The sequence below is a fragment of the Gobio gobio genome, assembly GCF_949357685.1.
Source record: "Gobio gobio genome assembly, chromosome: 20".
Lineage (NCBI taxonomy): Eukaryota > Metazoa > Chordata > Actinopteri > Cypriniformes > Gobionidae > Gobio > Gobio gobio.
The window spans coordinates 1,858,001-1,875,716 of record NC_137113.1 but is presented as its reverse complement, the minus strand read 5'-3'; the positions used below and the strand labels follow the sequence as shown (position 1 = coordinate 1,875,716).

At 42.7% G+C, this 17,716-nt stretch overlaps 1 protein-coding gene across 3 annotated transcripts in view; it reads left to right on the top strand.

The window, feature by feature from the left end:
* The window catches only part of syde1 (synapse defective Rho GTPase homolog 1), a 63,333-nt gene that overhangs the window by 12,584 nt on the left and 33,033 nt on the right, over positions 1 to 17,716 (top strand). For all 3 annotated transcript variants that reach the window (XR_013815328.1, XM_079801118.1, XM_079801119.1), the window contains exons 2-3: positions 5,806 to 6,546; positions 13,303 to 14,172. Coding sequence is in view for 2 of the 3 variants with exons in the window: in XM_079801118.1 (XP_079657244.1) it covers positions 5,806 to 6,546; positions 13,303 to 14,172 (1,611 nt within the window). In the remaining variant the exon portion in view is untranslated. The remainder of the gene's footprint in view (positions 1 to 5,805; positions 6,547 to 13,302; positions 14,173 to 17,716) is intronic.

Sequence of the window (17,716 nt, the reverse complement as noted above, 5' to 3'; positions counted from 1 at the left end):
GTTTATTCTTATTGCGGCTCCATTAGAGGAAGTTATGAGATATTAATGCTCCGCTCCGTGTTTTCAGTCTGATGTGATTATTAATAGTTTGGCTTGTGTTTTGGGGGCAGATGAGAGCAGCGGCAGGATGTCTCAAATTATATGGGCGACTGAAGGGGGAGGGATCGGCATTCTGGGAAAATCTCTTTAACCGTTACGCCGTGAATATTCTCAGCAAACATTTCCACTAATTCCTTCACACCGCCAAACATGGTAAATAAACACACACACACAAACAAACACAGCCAGCCTTTTCCGTTTGGATTATTCATCACATTTCATCTTTCAACAAACGCTGACTGTATAAATCATGCATTAGAGGAACATGTGATCTGTGTTTGCTTAGAGCTCAAATGTGTCGTTCTTTACACACCGAATCCCTGAACATGGCTCTAGCTCTTCTGCTGCTGCTCCAGCCGGACATGATATTAGTGACGCAAAAAATTACAAATATCTGCCGATTGATTCATCGTCCTAGTCGATATTCTGTCTGTAAACGACTACACTCTAAAAATGCTGGGGTAAAACAACCCAAGTTGGGTTGAAAATTGACGAACTCAGCAATTGGGTTAAATGTTTGCTTAAAACACCCCAATCGCTGGGCTAAAACAACTCAATCGCCACTGGGTTAAAACAACCCAATCGCTGGGTTAAACACAACTCAATCGCAGGGTTAAAAACAACCCAATCGCTGGGTTAAAACATCCCAATCGCTGGGTTAAAACACCCCAATCGCTGGGTTAAAACACCCCAATCGCTGGGTTAAAACAACCCAATCGCTGGGTTAAAACAACCCAATCGCTGGGTTAAAACATCCCAATCGCTGGGTTAAAACATCCCAATCGCTGGGTTAAAACACCCCAATCGCTGGGTTAAATGAATCGCTGGGTTAAAACACCCCAATCGCTGGGTTAAAACACCCCAATCGCTGGGTTAAAACACCCCAATCACTGGGTTAAATGAATCGCTGGGTTAAAACACCCCAATCGCTGGGTTAAAAACAACCCATTCGATGGGTTAAAAACAACCCAATCACTGGGTTAAAAACAACCCATTCGATGGGTTAAAAACAACCCAATCACTGGGTTAAAAACATCCCAATCGCTGGGTTAAAACACCCCAATCGCTGGGTTAAATGAATCGCTGGGTTAAAACACCCCAATCACTGGGTTAAACACCCCAATCGCTGGGTTAAAACAACCCAATCGCTGGGTTAAAACACCCCAATCACTGGGTTAAATGAATCGCTGGGTTAAAACACTTCAATCGCTGGGTTAAAACACCCCAATCGCTGGGTTAAAACACCCCAATCGCTGGGTTAAAACACCCCAATCGCTGGGTTAAATGAATCGCTGGGTTAAAACACCCCAATCGCTGGGTTAAAACACCCCAATCGCTGGGTTAAAACACCCCAATCACTGGGTTAAATGAATCGCTGGGTTAAAACACCCCAATCGCTGGGTTAAAAACAACCCATTCGATGGGTTAAAAACAACCCAATCACTGGGTTAAAAACAACCCATTCGATGGGTTAAAAACAACCCATTCGATAGGTTAAAAACAACCCAATCACTGGGTTAAAAACAGCCCATTCGATGGGTTAAAACAACCCAATCGCTGGGTTAAATGAATCGCTGGGTTAAAACACCCCAATCACTGGGTTAAAACAACCCAATCACTGGGTTAAAACAACCCAATCGCTGGGTTAAAACACCCCAATCGCTGGGTTAAATGAATCGCTGGGTTAAAACAACCCAATCGCTGGGTTAAAACACCCCAATCACTGGGTTAAAAACAACCCATTCGATGGGTTAAAAACAACCCAATCACTGGGTTAAAAACAGCCCATTCGATGGGTTAAAACAACCCAATCGCTGGGTTAAATGAATCGCTGGGTTAAAACACCCCAATCACTGGGTTAAAACAACCCAATCACTGGGTTAAAACAACCCAATCGCTGGGTTAAAACACCCCAATCGCTGGGTTAAAACACCCCAATCACTGGGTTAAAACAACCCAATCGCTGGGTTAAAACACCCCAATCGCTGGGTTAAAACAAACCAATCGCTGGGTTAAAACACCCCAATCACTGGGTTAAATGAATCGCTGGGTTAAAACAACCCAATCGCTGGGTTAAAACACCCCAATCACTGGGTTAAAAACAACCCATTCGATGGGTTAAAAACAACCCAATCACTGGGTTAAAAACAACCCATTCGATGGGTTAAAAACAACCCAATCACTGGGTTAAAAACAGCCCATTCGATGGGTTAAAACAACCCAATCGCTGGGTTAAATGAATCGCTGGGTTAAAACACCCCAATCGCTGGGTTAAAACAACCCAATCGCTGGGTTAAAACACCCCAATCGCTGGGTTAAAACACCCCAATCGCTGGGTTAAAACAACCCAATCGCTGGGTTAAAACACCCCAATCGCTGGGTTAAAACAACCCAATCGCTGGGTTAAAAACAACCCATTCGATGGGTTAAAAACAACCCAATCGCTGGGTTAAAAACAGCCCATTCGATGGGTTAAAACACCCCAATCACTAGGTTTGTCCATTTTCAACCCAGCTTGGGTTGTTTTTTAAACCCAGCATTTTTTCGAGTGTAACCTGAAGGTTTGTCAGTCGTGGGTTGGCTGCGTGTGGCTATTTACAGTCGTAACAAACTAAATAGAGACGGAGCAGTTTATCAATGTGCTGTTTAAACCCAGAAAAGGCTTCATAACACACACACACACACACACACACACACACACACACACACACACAGACTGGTAGCGTCAGAGGTGAAGGGTGAGTCCAGCGCACCGCCCGTGAGAGTATGCTTTGTGTGAGCGTGTGTATTTTGGGGTGTTGTAATGAATAGTGAATAGGGTTAAGTGTGTGTGTCCAGCTGTGAAGGAAAGCCCTGAACACAGACGCTCATTGAAATCCTCTCAGCGGCCCAACAGCTGTGTGTGTGTGTGTGTGTGTGTGTGTCACTCAAATCACTCCGTTTGGGCTTTTTCTATGCCTCTGTTGTCTCTGTTTTGTACCCTTTTCTTTATTCTTCATCCTAATTTTTGCATCTTTGAATATAGGGTCGTTCCGTCTCAAATCAACCGAATTTCAGAAACTTCCCCAGCTCAGATTTTTGATTTTGTTCATATTTTTTTCTGATGAAAGCCAAAATATGAAATGTAATAAATATTGACTGAGTAATCCACTGTGTTGAGGTTTCCACATGAGCTCTGGAGCCAGATTACAGGGGTGTAAACATGACTTTAGAAAGATGGCAGCGTCATTATTTTATTCTCACTCAGAGATTGGTAGATCTATTAGTGAAATCTGTTGACTTTATTAATCTGTGTGTCATTATATGCCAACGGTGAGCGCTCAAACATGGGGAAGAAGCACTTCTGGTGTTTGTTTGCCCAATGTTTGCATGGCTGTAACTCTAGAAATATTAAAGATATCTCAATATCCTTTTAGATTCTAGTTCTTAACAAACTTTTCTTTTAGTATCATAATTTTTAAGGTCCAACATGATTCATTATCAGACATGCAAACTTTGGAAAAATAGTTTTTTGTCACTCAGTGGGTGTGTTGTATGCAGTGGTTTTAATAGAGAGAAACATGATACATCTGTAGTTTCAGTGTTATTTTCTTCAGACATTCTTCTTTAAACACACGTATCATCTGTTTGAAAAGTTAGCCACATTTGGTCAAATTCAACAATTTAAGCATTAGGATCCCCATATCTATGGGATTGAACCATATGGCGCCTTAAATATGAAGATTACAAAAGAAAAGATAAATAAGAATAAATCTCGCATGATTTTAAGATATCTTTAATACTTTTTGAGTTACAGGCATGCAAACTTTGGAAAAGGAATATTTATGTTTCAACATTATTCGTTCTTCAGATGTTCCTCTTTAAAAGAAAAAAGTATCAGCTGTGTGCAAAGTGACCCACATTTGGTTTTTGACCACTGAAAATGTGTCCAATTTACTCATGGAGCCGCATTGAGATCCCCATAACTCTGGAAATGAATCAAATTGGGCATTCAAAATTTAGATACTTAAAGAAAAGTTTGTTAGGAACCAGAATCTAAAAGGATATTCATATATATTTAATATATCTTGAGTTACAGGCATGCAAACATTGGGCAAACAAACACAAGAAGTGCTTATTTCCCATGTTTGAGCGCTCACCGTTGGCATATAATGACACACAGATTGATAAAGTCAACAGATTTTACTAATAGATCTACTAATCTCTGAGTAAAAATAAAATAATGACGCTGCCATCTTTCTAAAGTCATTTTTACACCCCTGTAAACTGGCTCCAGATATCATGTGAAAATTGTCATTTTGACCCCCTTGACAAAACAGTGGATTACTCAGTAAACATGCATCCATTTAATATTTTGGCTTTCTTCTTCATTTATGTGTTTTTCACCGGAGAACAAAATATCAAAGTCAAATATTTTAGCGGAGGACCTCTGGTTGAGTCGACACAAAAAATGAATATGCTTTCCCGTAGCTCAAGCAATAGAGCATGGTGCTAGTAATGCCAATGTCATGCGTTCGATTCCCAGGGAATGCATGAAGTGGTAAGAAAAAAAAGTGAATCTGTTCTGTGCCTTCCCTTAGTTTGTGCATTTTGTCTGCAATATGTGTAGCTCTAGCTTGTTGCTGTTTCTCTCCCTCTCTTTTTCTTGGCTGCTTTGGCAAAACAGGAAGTCATCTGCTGGCCCACTTAACGTACTGTAACACTTCCTGCTCAGGGAAGCATAAAGGGGTCTGTGTTTTTCAGTTTTCGTCTTAAAGTTCGGCTTCTATAATGTGACACAGTTCAGAGTGCACTAGGATATTGATTGAGAAAGAAAAGTAGGGTGGGAATTGAACACTTCAAATGAACTGTGGTGCTTCGCAAGGTCTGCGAAAGTCACATTTCATACAAACATTGAAATTGAACTTTTCCTGAAACACAGGCATCAAATGACCAAAGAACATTTCAGACGAGCAGGCTCAAATGCAATTTGCTGTGTTCCCAACTTTCCGCACCCTTAAAATAGACTATCTGTCAAACTTTGCTTCGGATCTCTGTGCAGTGTTTAAGCAGCATTAGTGGTTTAGGCATTTGGTTGTGGAGTGTTGTCTTGGCCTTGTAAACTAGCAATGGTTTTGACACACTCGTGAGTAAAGTGCGCTTTGACTGAGATGTTTTTATTCAGCAGAGTCATGCAAGCCAACGGAGATAATGCGCAGAGCACACACACAGGAGTTATTCATGGCTTCTGGAAGTGGATAAGATATTTGGCTAACTGTGTGTCACAAGCCACGTTCATAGTTTCAAGAGGGGAAAGAACAGACGGAGAGAGAGAGAGGGGGGGGGGAAACAGGAGGAGGGAGTTTGGAGAAACTTCCAGATGTGCAAAATGAGAGGGAGAGGGAGCGAGGGTAAAGGAGATGGTAAATATCTTCACCCCTCCTCTTTGGTTATTTTAATTCTTTCCAGTCGCCCTCTCTCTTCGCCTCTCTACGTCACTGTAAACTCATCTCAGAAATGTTGTTTTAGGGAGGAATCAAACCCTGTAAAGGTTAACAGCCCCCTGTTTCACTTTTACTTGTGGTATTTGCTGTTTCCAAATGTTGCACGTCTCCAGAGATCAATTCTTCATGTTAGCCACTCCAATCCAGACAAATATTTCAACACCAAATAAGGCTAAATACTCCTTCTGTGGTAATGATTGCTGCTTTCTTTCCTCTGCTTTAGAAGCGACAGAAAAGGTGGACCTTTTCCAAAGTTCTCCATCAACTGCATCCACCTCAGGCCACGCTGAGACCGCGGAGGAGTGTACCAGACGCTCCCAGATCACCGTCTCCAAAAAACAGAACTGGGCCAAGCTTCCCTCCACGAGTAGAGACCCGGCCAGCACAGATTCTAGCCTGGTCTATGGGCCACAGGACTGGGATTTGTGCTCTGGAAAGACTGAGGCCTCAAAACAGGCCTGGAGCCAACGGACTTTAAGTGAGGATGGCTTGAGGAGAAATCGAAATGATCCTGAATTGGAGTATTCCAGGACACCGTGCAACTCGGTTGACACCGGTTTACCGGAGTTGACCCCTCCATCGACGGCCTATATGGATGTGTGTGTCTCTTCCAGCTCAGCAAAGATCTCTGGGCAAGGTGCCTACCTCCAGCACCTGGACAGGAGCAGTCGAGCCTGGGTTCTGTCCACAGGAAAGCCCCAGGCATCAGATGAAGCCCAGAATCCAACCAGAATCACAGAGAGGCGACAGGGCCCGGATGGAGACGGAAACATTTGGTACAACCCCATTCCTGAAGAGGACGACTTGAGGGCCAAAGGAGAAGCAGATCAGGAAAAATACGGAGACCCATGGAGAAAGAGAGAAAATGAGGCAAAGGAGAAAAGAGACCAGAAACGACCAGGGGCTTTGACCCTCACCGGCGTCCATCAAACTGAAGTCGACGTCATCAGGGCGGATAGTTCGGGTATGCTCGGGTTTTTCATTATGTAAGAGTTTGTCACACGCTAAGATGCATTTCCAGCACACACAGCTGGTCTTAAAATGAGAATGAAATTATATTTATAGGAAGTAGACAGAAATGCTGTTATGCTTTGCTGATTGTTCTTGGCGTTGGGATGGAAAGCAACCACATTACATGTAATTATATGTTCTTTTCTAAAACCTAGTGAGCTGCCTACCTAGACAGCATTTTAAGGCATCATATGTGTGCTCTAGACGAGGCTCTTGCAAAAAAGTAGGTGGCTTAATTATAATCGAGCTGCCTTTTAGGATGCCTTCTTTCGGCCAAAGTTGTGGAGAAGGCAATCCCTTGATACACAAATAGTTCAATATAATTCAAAACCGAGTGCTTTACCCAGTGTTTGTATTTTTATGTTAACCAGAATCACGTCTTTAGCCTAGTGACATACTAATGTCAAACTCTGTCTGAATTTATTGCAAGTAGAGTTTCTGGAGCACTTCACATGTGAACCACTGTTTTACTGCCTATGTAAAGCAGGGGTCAGGCTCAACTCTGGCCCTCAAGGCCTACTGTCCTGCAGAGTTTAGCTCCAACCCTGAAACTCGCCTATCTGTAGCTTTCTAGTAATCTTGAAGACCTTAATTAGTATGAAAGTGGATCTTGAGTTTGCTTTAATGTAGAGCAGGGATGGGCCACTTCGGTCCCACTGTACTCCAGAGTTTAGCTCCAACCCTGTCCAACTTACTTGTCTGTAGCTAGGGGTGGTTCTCAATACTCAAATTGATGCTTCCATGTTTCCTCGCTCCTATGTCTTCCAGGCGTCTCTAATTGCGCCGTGAGGAACGAGGAATGATGAGCGCGGAGACACAGGTGTATCCTTCCCTCGCATCCTAATGCTGCGATCACACCAAACGCGAATTGAGCGTCTGGCGCGAGTGATTTCAATGTTAAGTCAATGGAAAGGCGCGTTGACGCGCGTCTGGAGGTCCCGCGGCGCGGGAGGCGCGTTACGCGCGGCGCGAAGGACGCAAATCCGCCTCATTCGCGCGAATGGCGCGAATTGAGCGTCTTGCGCGATACGCGCGTTACACGCGAATGGTGCTTTTGTGCATTCACGCGTTTGAAGCGAATTCGCGTCTGACGCCCGAGTTGAAAAATTTGAACTTTGGCGTCAATTCGCGCCGCGTTAACCAATCAGGAGCCTGCTCGCTGCTGTCACGTGGTAAAGTGACGTGTATGAGAAACCCTGCATAAATTAAAAACAGTAGTATTGTGTCACAAAATGTAGTTTTAAGACGTTTTCAGGTGGGAATGTAGTTGTTTAAAGCTCAAATATGTGGTTTATTTCTAAAGAGAGCGCCTATTTAAAAAAAATAATCTTGTGTTTTTGGAGTTGTGAGATCCAGGCGATCACCGCTCATAACCCCAGCGAAGGCAGCCTTTCCTCGGCCAGTCCTTCTGGCGTCTGCCGCTGGCTCTGATGGCCTGTAGTGGTGCGTCTTTTGTGGATCTAACGGGCGATCTTTGCTCTCATGAATATATAATTTGTTGTCTGCCAAATCGTTTTGACTGAGGGCAAAGAGAAGTTTCACAACTTTATATTTTAAGGATATTTAAACATACATGCAGTGAAGATAATTTAGGAGGTGCCTGGACCACATTTGTGTGGCTATTAATGCTTAATATATATGTTTAATGAAAATGAAAAGAGGCAGAGTGGTGTTTTATGACATATTTCTCCTGGAGTGCCTTGAACGCGCATCAATTTCGCTTCCAGCGCTCGATTTCTACACGCGTCCAATTCTCTGCTGACGCGCGAATGCATTCAAAATGTACGCGCGTGAAACTAGAAAATCGCGGTAGACGCGATTTTGACGCTCAATTCGCGTTTGGTGTGAACGCAGCATAATGGGGTGGAGATGCAGGGCTCCAGACTAACTTTTTTCACTAGGAGCACACTGGCCCCCAACTGAACATTTTAGGGGCACAACCAGAAATTTTAGGGGCGACACCGTAAATCAACATGCTAACCAAATCTACTAATGTCCACTGTATTACTAATAGGGATCGGTATCGTTAAGGTTTTAACGGTATTACTACTCTTACCGATACTGCTTATCGATCCGGTACTTTAACAGTATTCTTACCGGTTCTTTTTATTATACTTTTTTTTTTTTTATAAAAAAAAAACATAATTAAGAACATAATTAACATGGCTTTATAATCTGAAAAGTAAAATATCTATAGCAAAAGAAACCGCAAAGTTTGAACAAAAATATAAAACATGTATTTGTAAATGGGCCAGTGTGCTGGCATTCGGAAGGTCTGCTAACATTAATATTACAGTAAAGAACAAACCTACAAAGAAATCTAATAAAGTAATGAAATGTAAAATAACACTGCATAGTTTTCACTGTATACATTGATAGATTAATGCTTATAAAAGCTAAAGTTATTCATTCAAGAGATGTGAATATTTTCGATTTGCCTTTTGTTCGATTCGAATTAATGGCTCAATCGTCAGCAGGTTTATTAGACGCTGCCCCTTTAAGACCGATCAAATGTAGAACTAATAATATCATATTCTCCTATTTCTCCAAACTATTTACGCCCATGTAAGATATACACTGTTAAAATAACTACTCTCCAATCCGGTCATTTTGACACTATTTGTTGGTTATTTGATGGTTTAGACGCACACGAAGCCTAAAATATTAAGTCCAGTTGGTCCATTCCGCAGCACACACACATAAGCCGCCTTAAAGTTGGAAACAGATTCTCTTGCGCGGATTTTTGTGCATTTAATATCTCTTTATTATCAAACACATCCCGCAGTTTAGCAAAAGTAGAGACTGCAGTTTACAACAATCACTGAATCTGACGTTTAGTTTAGGTTTAGGGAGAAATGAAGGGAAGGATGAGCTCGACGAACACGGCTATAGGAAGAGTTTTACCTCATATCATCTTTTTATAATTCTTGGAAGCCAAAATCGAAAATAAAATTAGATTAATATCACAGCACATCCCTAAAGTTTAAGCAGACTAAACTTTAGTGTAGTTCTTGGCCATCGTCACTCATTAAGCTGACTGTGGTGTTGCGTTTGCTGGAGCTCCACGTGAGCTCGATTTCTCTCTCTTCTGGATTGCGAATGGCAAAAATGCATCACGAACAAATGGTTTAATATTCTCTCATATAGAAACGGCTGGCAAGGATTGAATTTGCCAGACATAACGTCTATCAATTATAATTAGTAAGTGTATTTTCTTAATTTCTCCAGTACCGACAGCAGGCAAATATACTGGGCGCAGATGTGCCACTGGATGTAAGATTCAGTCGCACACTCTCAAATTTTAGTCGCAAAATGCGACCATTTAGTCGCACTCTGGAGCCCTGAGATAAGATGCGAGGGAAGGAAACGAGGATGCACAAATAAGAAGCACCCTGAAGACCTGGATTACCTTGTTCAGGTGTTTGATGCATGTTTGGACTAAAGTCTACAGGAAAGTGGATCTTGAGGGCCAGAGTTGCCCATCCTTGATGTGGAGCAGGGATGGCCAACGTCGGCCTTGTAGAGCCTCAAACTCAGCTCGATCTCTGATAAAACTCACCTACCTGTAGCTTTCTAGTTACCCTTGAGACCTTAGCTCAGGGGTGCCCAATTCTGCTCCTGGAGGGCCACTGTCCTGCAAAGTTTAGCTCCAACCCCAATTAAACACACCTGAGCTAATCAGGATCTTACTAGGCATACTAGAAACTTCCAGGCAGGTGTGTTGAGGCAAGTTGGAGCTAAACTCTGCAGGACAGTGGCCCTCCAGGACCGAGTTTGGACAACCCTGCCTTAGCTTATTCAGGTGTGTTTGGTTAGGGTTGGAGCGAAAATCTGCAGGACTGTGGCTCTCCAGGATAGATGTTGGCCACCCCTGATGTAGAGCAGAGGTTCTCAAACCTGTCCTGGGGACCGCCCACCGATTCACCTGTTGTTTGTATGATTGAATCAGGTGTGTTAGGTGAGGGAGACATGCAAAATGTGCAGTGGTCCTTAGGACCGATGTTGGCCACCCCTGATGTAGAGTAGGGTTCCTCAAATCTTGCCCTGGAGGGCCAATGCGCTGTAGAGTTTAGATGCAACCCTGATCAACACACCTGGACTAGCTCATCAAGGTCTTCAGGATCACTAGAAACTTCCAGGCAGGTGAATTGGAGCTAAAGCTGGGCATACTTTGTGCGATTTCTGTGCAATTTCAGCAAGGTTACCTACTCGCACTGTACGAGTGAATATGCACTGAATATGTGGTGTAAAAACCTATAATAGAGAGATAGCCTATCAAATGCATCAGCTATCGATATCAAGACCATTTAGCATTTACAGTGCATGTATATAAATGAACATTATTATTAGGGTAGGCCTACTTTTATTATTAAATTGATAATACATTTAATTTGCTCCCACGCTAATTTTAGAACGCATCAATGCATAACCGATACTCTTCATTATAAAAGAATATATAGATTAGCTTACTTCTCATTATTTAAATACATTTTGCCCAATTAACAAGGAATTATAGGCCTATAAATGATTATCAGTCTATGATATGTCAGAACACTGCAATGATATCAGTATTATTATCATAAAGTATGAGCAGCTTTATTTAAAAAACAAATTGTTTAACACGAAATGGGCCTATACTTCTCTTCTAATTTTTTTCACAATATGGGCCACAAGAGAAATATTGAGAATATAAATTAAGACCGTTTTAGGCTACGTTATCAGCATATTTGAAAGAAGATGTATCTTGTCTCTGTGAGAATATGCGCCGAAAGCTTGTCAGATTTTACTTTCACTGACTTTCGCACACATTGCGTTTTTGCGTGATATCCACTGACTTGCCTTCATGATTTAAAACGAAAAGAAAAAAAATCGATATATTGCGCCGTGACATTTTGTCATTCTTTTCTTTTGTCAAATGATGGACAACGGTTCACATTTTTCCCATGATGATAAAATTAAGTAAATATTAAATAATAGTAAATAAAATAATTTGTGAAAGTAAAACAAGTAAATTAATGTTCAAAGTTAAATGAATAAGAGTGTCACTGATAGGCTAAACACAGTGGTTTGAACGTCTTCGATTATCCATTTTACAACACGAACTGGAGGCAAGCAACAGTTTGCTAAATTGCTGCTATTTGATAACTGCCTACAGAACTTAAAGATCTCCCTCTTTTCGTTTTCTTTCTTGCTGCATTATGCTGCATTCACACCAAACGCGAATAGAGCGTCAAAATCGCGTCTACCGCGTCTAGTTTCACGCGCAAACATTTTCAATGCATTCGCGCGTCCGCAGCGTGTTGGACGCGCGTAAAAATCGAGCGTTTGAAGCGAAATTGACGCGCGTTCAAGGCACTCCAGGAGAAATATGTCATAAAACACCACTCTGCCTCTTTTAATTTTCATTAAACATATATATTAAGCATTAATAGCCACACAAATGTGGTCCAGGCAACTCCTACATTATCTTCACTGCATGTATGTTTAAATATCCTTAAAATATAAAGTTATGAAACTTCTCTTTGCCCTCAGTCAAAACGATTTGGCAGACAACAAATTATAGATTCATGAGAGCAAAGCTCGGCCGTTAGATCTACACAAGACGCACCACTACAGGCCATCAGAGCCAGCGGCAGACGCCAGAAGGACTGGCCGAGGAAAGGCTGCCTTCGCCGGGGTTATGAGCGGTGATTGCGCGGTGATCGCCTGGATCTCACAACTCCAAAAACACAAGAATATTTTTTTTTAAATAGGCGCTCTCTTTAGAAATAAACCACATATTTGAGCTTTAAACAACTAAATTCCCACCTGAAAAAGTCTTAAAACTACATTTTGTGACACAATAGTACTATTTTTATTTTATGCAGGGTTTCTCATACACGTCACTTTACCACGTGACAGCAGCAAGCAGGCTCCTGATTGGTTAACGCGGCGCGAATTGACGTCAAATTTTTCAACTCGGGCGTCAGACGCTAATTCGCTTAACGCGTGAATGCACAAAAGCACCATTCGCGTGTAACGCGCGTATCGCGCAAGACGCTCAATTCGCGTCCAAAACGCGCCTTCCGCGCTGCGGGACCTCCAGACGCGCGTCAACGCGCCTTTCCATTGACTTAACATTGAAATCACTCGCGCCAGACGCTCTATTCGCGTTTGGTGTGAACGCAGCATTAAAGATGAAATGGTTCAACTTCTGCTTTCGTGCAGGCGCAGTGATGAGAAATAGAGCAATCAGTTCGTAGCTCTGCTTCAGCTGTGCGATAACCTCACGAGGTGCGACCAGAATTTCTGACTTGCCAGAAATTCATTTGAACATCCGATTGCCGAACGGGAGAGGTTTATGGTGTCTCGTTTCCCCCTGTACACTGCACGAACACCTCACGACAAACGGCGCACGATAAAGCTGAAAATCGTCCCGACCCAAAAAAGAGTCGCACGAGTCAGAATTCGGCTCGAAATCGGACGAAACTCGTACAGTGTATGCCCAGCTTAAACAGCAGGAAGGTGGCCTTCCAGGAGCAGGATTGAACTCCCCTGGTTTATAAGGTTTCTGTTGCCCAGTGTGCTGCCTATGTAGGCATCTCACTATGTTTTGAAACTGACCAGTTAGGTACTAAAGCAGAACTTCTGCTTGCCCGTAAAGGTGTAGGACCATCTTAAAAGTTATAATTCCCTGTAAGTTTCTAACTGTGTGTTTCTTTGGGTTCAGATCTGGTTACGCTACAGTCGGACTGTATTAGTTCTGCTAGCGGTGTGAACTCTGACATTTCGGGGGGACCAAAGAAAAGCCCAGGAGAGGGTGGCAATGGCAGTGTTATCGACAGGATCAAGTCTCCAGGAACGGTTCGGCGGCTTTCTATGAAGATGCGGAAACTCCCAGAACTAAGGCGGAAGCTTAGCCTTCGCTCATCCCGTAATCAGCGTCACGGACAGGGCCAAGGAAATGCCAGCAGTGCACCGGGAGCGTCAGATGAGGCTTCACCGACAAACGCACGCAAAGAATCATCCAACATCATCAGCAAGTACCACCTGGACTCCAGTGCACCCGCAAGGCCAAGACGCCGATCCTCCCGAACACGCTCTGCTAGTAAAGGAGGGTATCTTAGTGATGGAGACTCGCCTGAACTCCTGCCAAAGGGTCAGGGGTCGAAAGGGTCACCACCAGCTCACCGTGGGCCACAGGATTCCCTCGCTGTGGCAGACGCGGAGTCATTCCGGCTTTACTCGCTGACGGATCAGCCTCGCTGCGCTCAGAGACTTTCAGGGCTGCTAACGGTGCATCTGCTGGGAGTCGAGGAGCTCCCTCGGCCCCCTCGGGTCGACGCTACTAAAGAAGTCTTCTGTGCCATTCAAGTGGATGGCGTGACCCGGGCTCGAACGTCCCTGCTCACCTGTCGAGGGGCGTGTCTCCCACTAAACCACACCTTTAACCTGGAGCTCGAGAGGGCGCGGCTGCTCAAACTGGTCATCTTGACCCCAACGACCGCCGGCTGTAATAACGGGTCTTCTGCGCCGGCCGCTCCTGCGCGAAACCGGGTCTGCTGTCTGGGAGCTGTGGCTATACCGTCCCTCTTCAAGGGTAAGACAACAACACATTAATTCTCTGAATTCTGATTGGATGAGTTTTCAAAGCTGTTTTAAAGGATAGTTATTCCAAAAATCAATTACTCACCCTCATGTTGTTCCAAACCCATAATGGTGCGTTCACACTGGACCAAGGTTATTATAGTTTTGCATTTTTAAATTAGTTTTTATTTTATTATCGTTTTCAATTTTGCAACAAATTGAAAACAGTTAGTTTTATAAATTGTTTTGCTAGTTTTTATTTTGTAAACACATTTCTATTTAGCTTTTATATATTTCGTTTCAGTCTTAGTTTTAGTTATTATAGTTTAGCAGAGTTACCAGAACGAAGTGTAGCGACCAAATCAAGATTTTTAATTTCAGCAAAGTTTAATGTTTGCACAGATTAGAGTTTACTCTTGTGCAGACATCTTAATAATAAAAATAAAATAATGGAATACAGATTGTTTTTTTTAAAGGGTTAGTTCAACCAAAAATGAAAATTCTGTCATTAATTACTCACCCTCATGTGGTTGGACACCCGTCAGACCTCCGTTCATCTTCAGACACAAATGAAGATATTTTAGTGTAAAGCTGATGCTGAGAAAGGCTTCAGATAGGCCTCCATTGGCATTCAGTACATTTACACTCACAAGACCCATAAAAGGCACTAAAAACGTTGTTACAAAGTCCATCTCACCACAGTGACTCTACAATAATTTTACGATGCGACGACAATACTTTTTGTGCGCAAAAAAAATCAAAATAACTCCTTTATCCAACTTGTTCTTGTCTTCTGTGTGTGTCTCCACGACGCATGCGCGAGAATATGACGTAGCACTGGGGTTCGGGAATCCATGAAATGCCACTTAAACCCCATTTTGAGAACTACGCCGAGAGCTAAAGCACGATCAATGTAGAATTCAACAGCTGAGACACGCGCGTCTTCCTCTGCTCGTAAACAAATCTCTTCTGGGTCATGTGTCCGAACGCCGGATCTGCTCATATTCTCACGCATGCGTCGTGGAGGCCAAACTTAACCAACTTAATCCAAAACCTTTTCATGCATAATCTTACTAAATAAATCCTTAAGTGAAATAACTTGATAAAAGAGCATTCTTGTTTTAACCCAGGACAGTCCTACAAAACAGGTTTAACGGAGAGAGGAATCTACAAAACATGCATAAAGTTGGGTCTTCACCTTTAAGAGTCAAACTATGACCTATACGAAAAACAATGGTCTGAGATTGAACAAAGAACCAAATAAATGCAACGTAAAAATATAAAAGTAAAAATTATAAATTCCAGAAAAACTCATTCATATTAAAGATGAAATATTGTAAAACAATCAAAAGCTTTATTTATTTAAAGATTATTTCTTCAGTAGTACAATGTAGGCTAGCAGTGTGACCACAGCTAAAGTCATCTGAATACAGCCAACACAAACTTATGATTTTTTAATTTTATTTCAGTTTGCGAAAAAGTTTTTTGACCAATAGTTTTAGTCTTAGTTTCAGTTTTCGTTTACGAAAATAACCTTGCACCGGACGCGAATGATGCGAATAAATCGTGCTATTCGTGCTATACGCTTGAACATTTTGAGTTTACTCTAGTGATGCACGGGTCGGCTTTTTTTCCAACCCGCGTGTCCCGCTTTTATGAAATTATTTGGCCCGCCCGAACCGCACCAGTGTATCAATTTTAAAACCCGCCCCGCACCCGCAACCATTAAATAAACATACTAGCCGTTGTAATGTAAATGAAAACAGCCTTTATTTAAGTGCTTGGAAACATCTCCCTGTAAACTAGCAACACCATACGATTATTATGAATATGAACCATAAATCAGGTAATATTAATAACAAAATAATAAATTAACATTTTCAAACTTTAATTTTCACCAAAGCAGCGTTTGTATCTAATAGGCTTAACTATTTTTTATTTCTGTTTTGTATAGGCAGTTTACAGCCTACGCTACATAACCACTAAACTTTTGTTTTATTTAACACACAGAAATGTTCATAGCGTGTTTACATTCGTTGTGCAAAAAAAGAATGGCGTCCACTGTACCGGGGTTTAATCTATTTCGGCTAGACTCCAGCACCCGGCCAGCAGCTGAAAGTGTGCTCGCTTGAAATTGAATTGCAGGCAACATGCAATTGTAAAAACAACATCTTTTTAATGACCCGCCCCGCAAATAAGTGAAGATTTCTCTTTTATGAGACGACCCGCGCATCACTAGTTTACTCGCTTCATTCGCACGTGAAATTTGCTTCACAACAGACGTGAATTCGCCTCATGGGCGGGGCTTCTGAGAAATGGCTGACATGGGCTGTGTTCACACGTCTTTTTCATAAATATACTACTGTTAATGTGTGACAACTTAGTTTGAAGACTTTATGAGGCGATAATGTAGTTGTTTAAAGCTCAAATCTGTGGTTTTTAAAAAGAGCTCCTCTCTGAACATGTGATCTGGTGTGTGTGGAGTTGAACATGTGATCTGGTGTGTGTGGAGTTGAACATGTGATCTGGTGTGTGTGGAGCTGAACATGTGATCTGGTGTGTGTGGAGTTGAACATGTGATCTGGTGTTGAACATGTGATCTGGTGTGTGTGGAGTTGAACATGTGATCTGGTGTGTGTGGAGTTGAACATGTGATCTGGTGTGTGTGGAGTTGAACATGTGATCTGGTGTGTGTGGAGTTGAACATGTGATCTGGTGTGTGTGGAGTTGAACATGTGATCTGGTGTGTGTGGAGTTGATCATGTGATCTGGTGTGTGTGGAGTTGAACATGTGATCTGGTGTGTGTGGAGTTGAACATGTGATCTGGTGTGTGTGGAGTTGAACATGTGATCTGGTGTGTGTGGAGCTGAACATGTGATCTGGTGTGTGTGGAGTTGAACATGTGATCTGGTGTGTGTGGAGTTGAACATGTGATCTGGTGTGTGTGGAGTTGAACATGTGATCTGGTGTGTGTGGAGTTGAACATGTGATCTGGTGTGTGTGGAGATGATCATGTGATCTGGTGTGTGTGGAGCTGAACGTGTGATCTGGTGTGTGTGGAGATGATCATGTGATCTGGTGTGTGTGTGTGGAGTTGAACATGTGATCTGGTGTGTGTGGAGCTGAACATGTGATCTGGTGTGTGTGGAGCTGAACATGTGATCTGGTGTGTGTGGAGATGATCATGTGATCTGGTGTGTGTGGAGCTGAACGTGTGATCTGGTGTGTGTGGAGATGATCATGTGATCTGGTGTGTGTGGAGTTGAACATGTGATCTGGTGTGTGTGGTGTTGAACATGTGATCTGGTGTGTGTGGAGTTGAACATGTGATCTGCTGTGTGTGTGGAGCTGAACATGTGATCTGGTGTGTGTGGAGTTGAACATGTGATCAGGGGCACGTTCAACGCTCAAACCGGTGCGCAACGTTTTGCTACGGTTTCCGGTTGAACGTCATGTTTCCTGGAAACGGTGTGTAACGGTGTGCAACGGGTTTGAGATGCGTTTTTTCTCGTTTGGTGGGTGTGTCAAATATGTCAGTCCAATCAGCAGCAACATG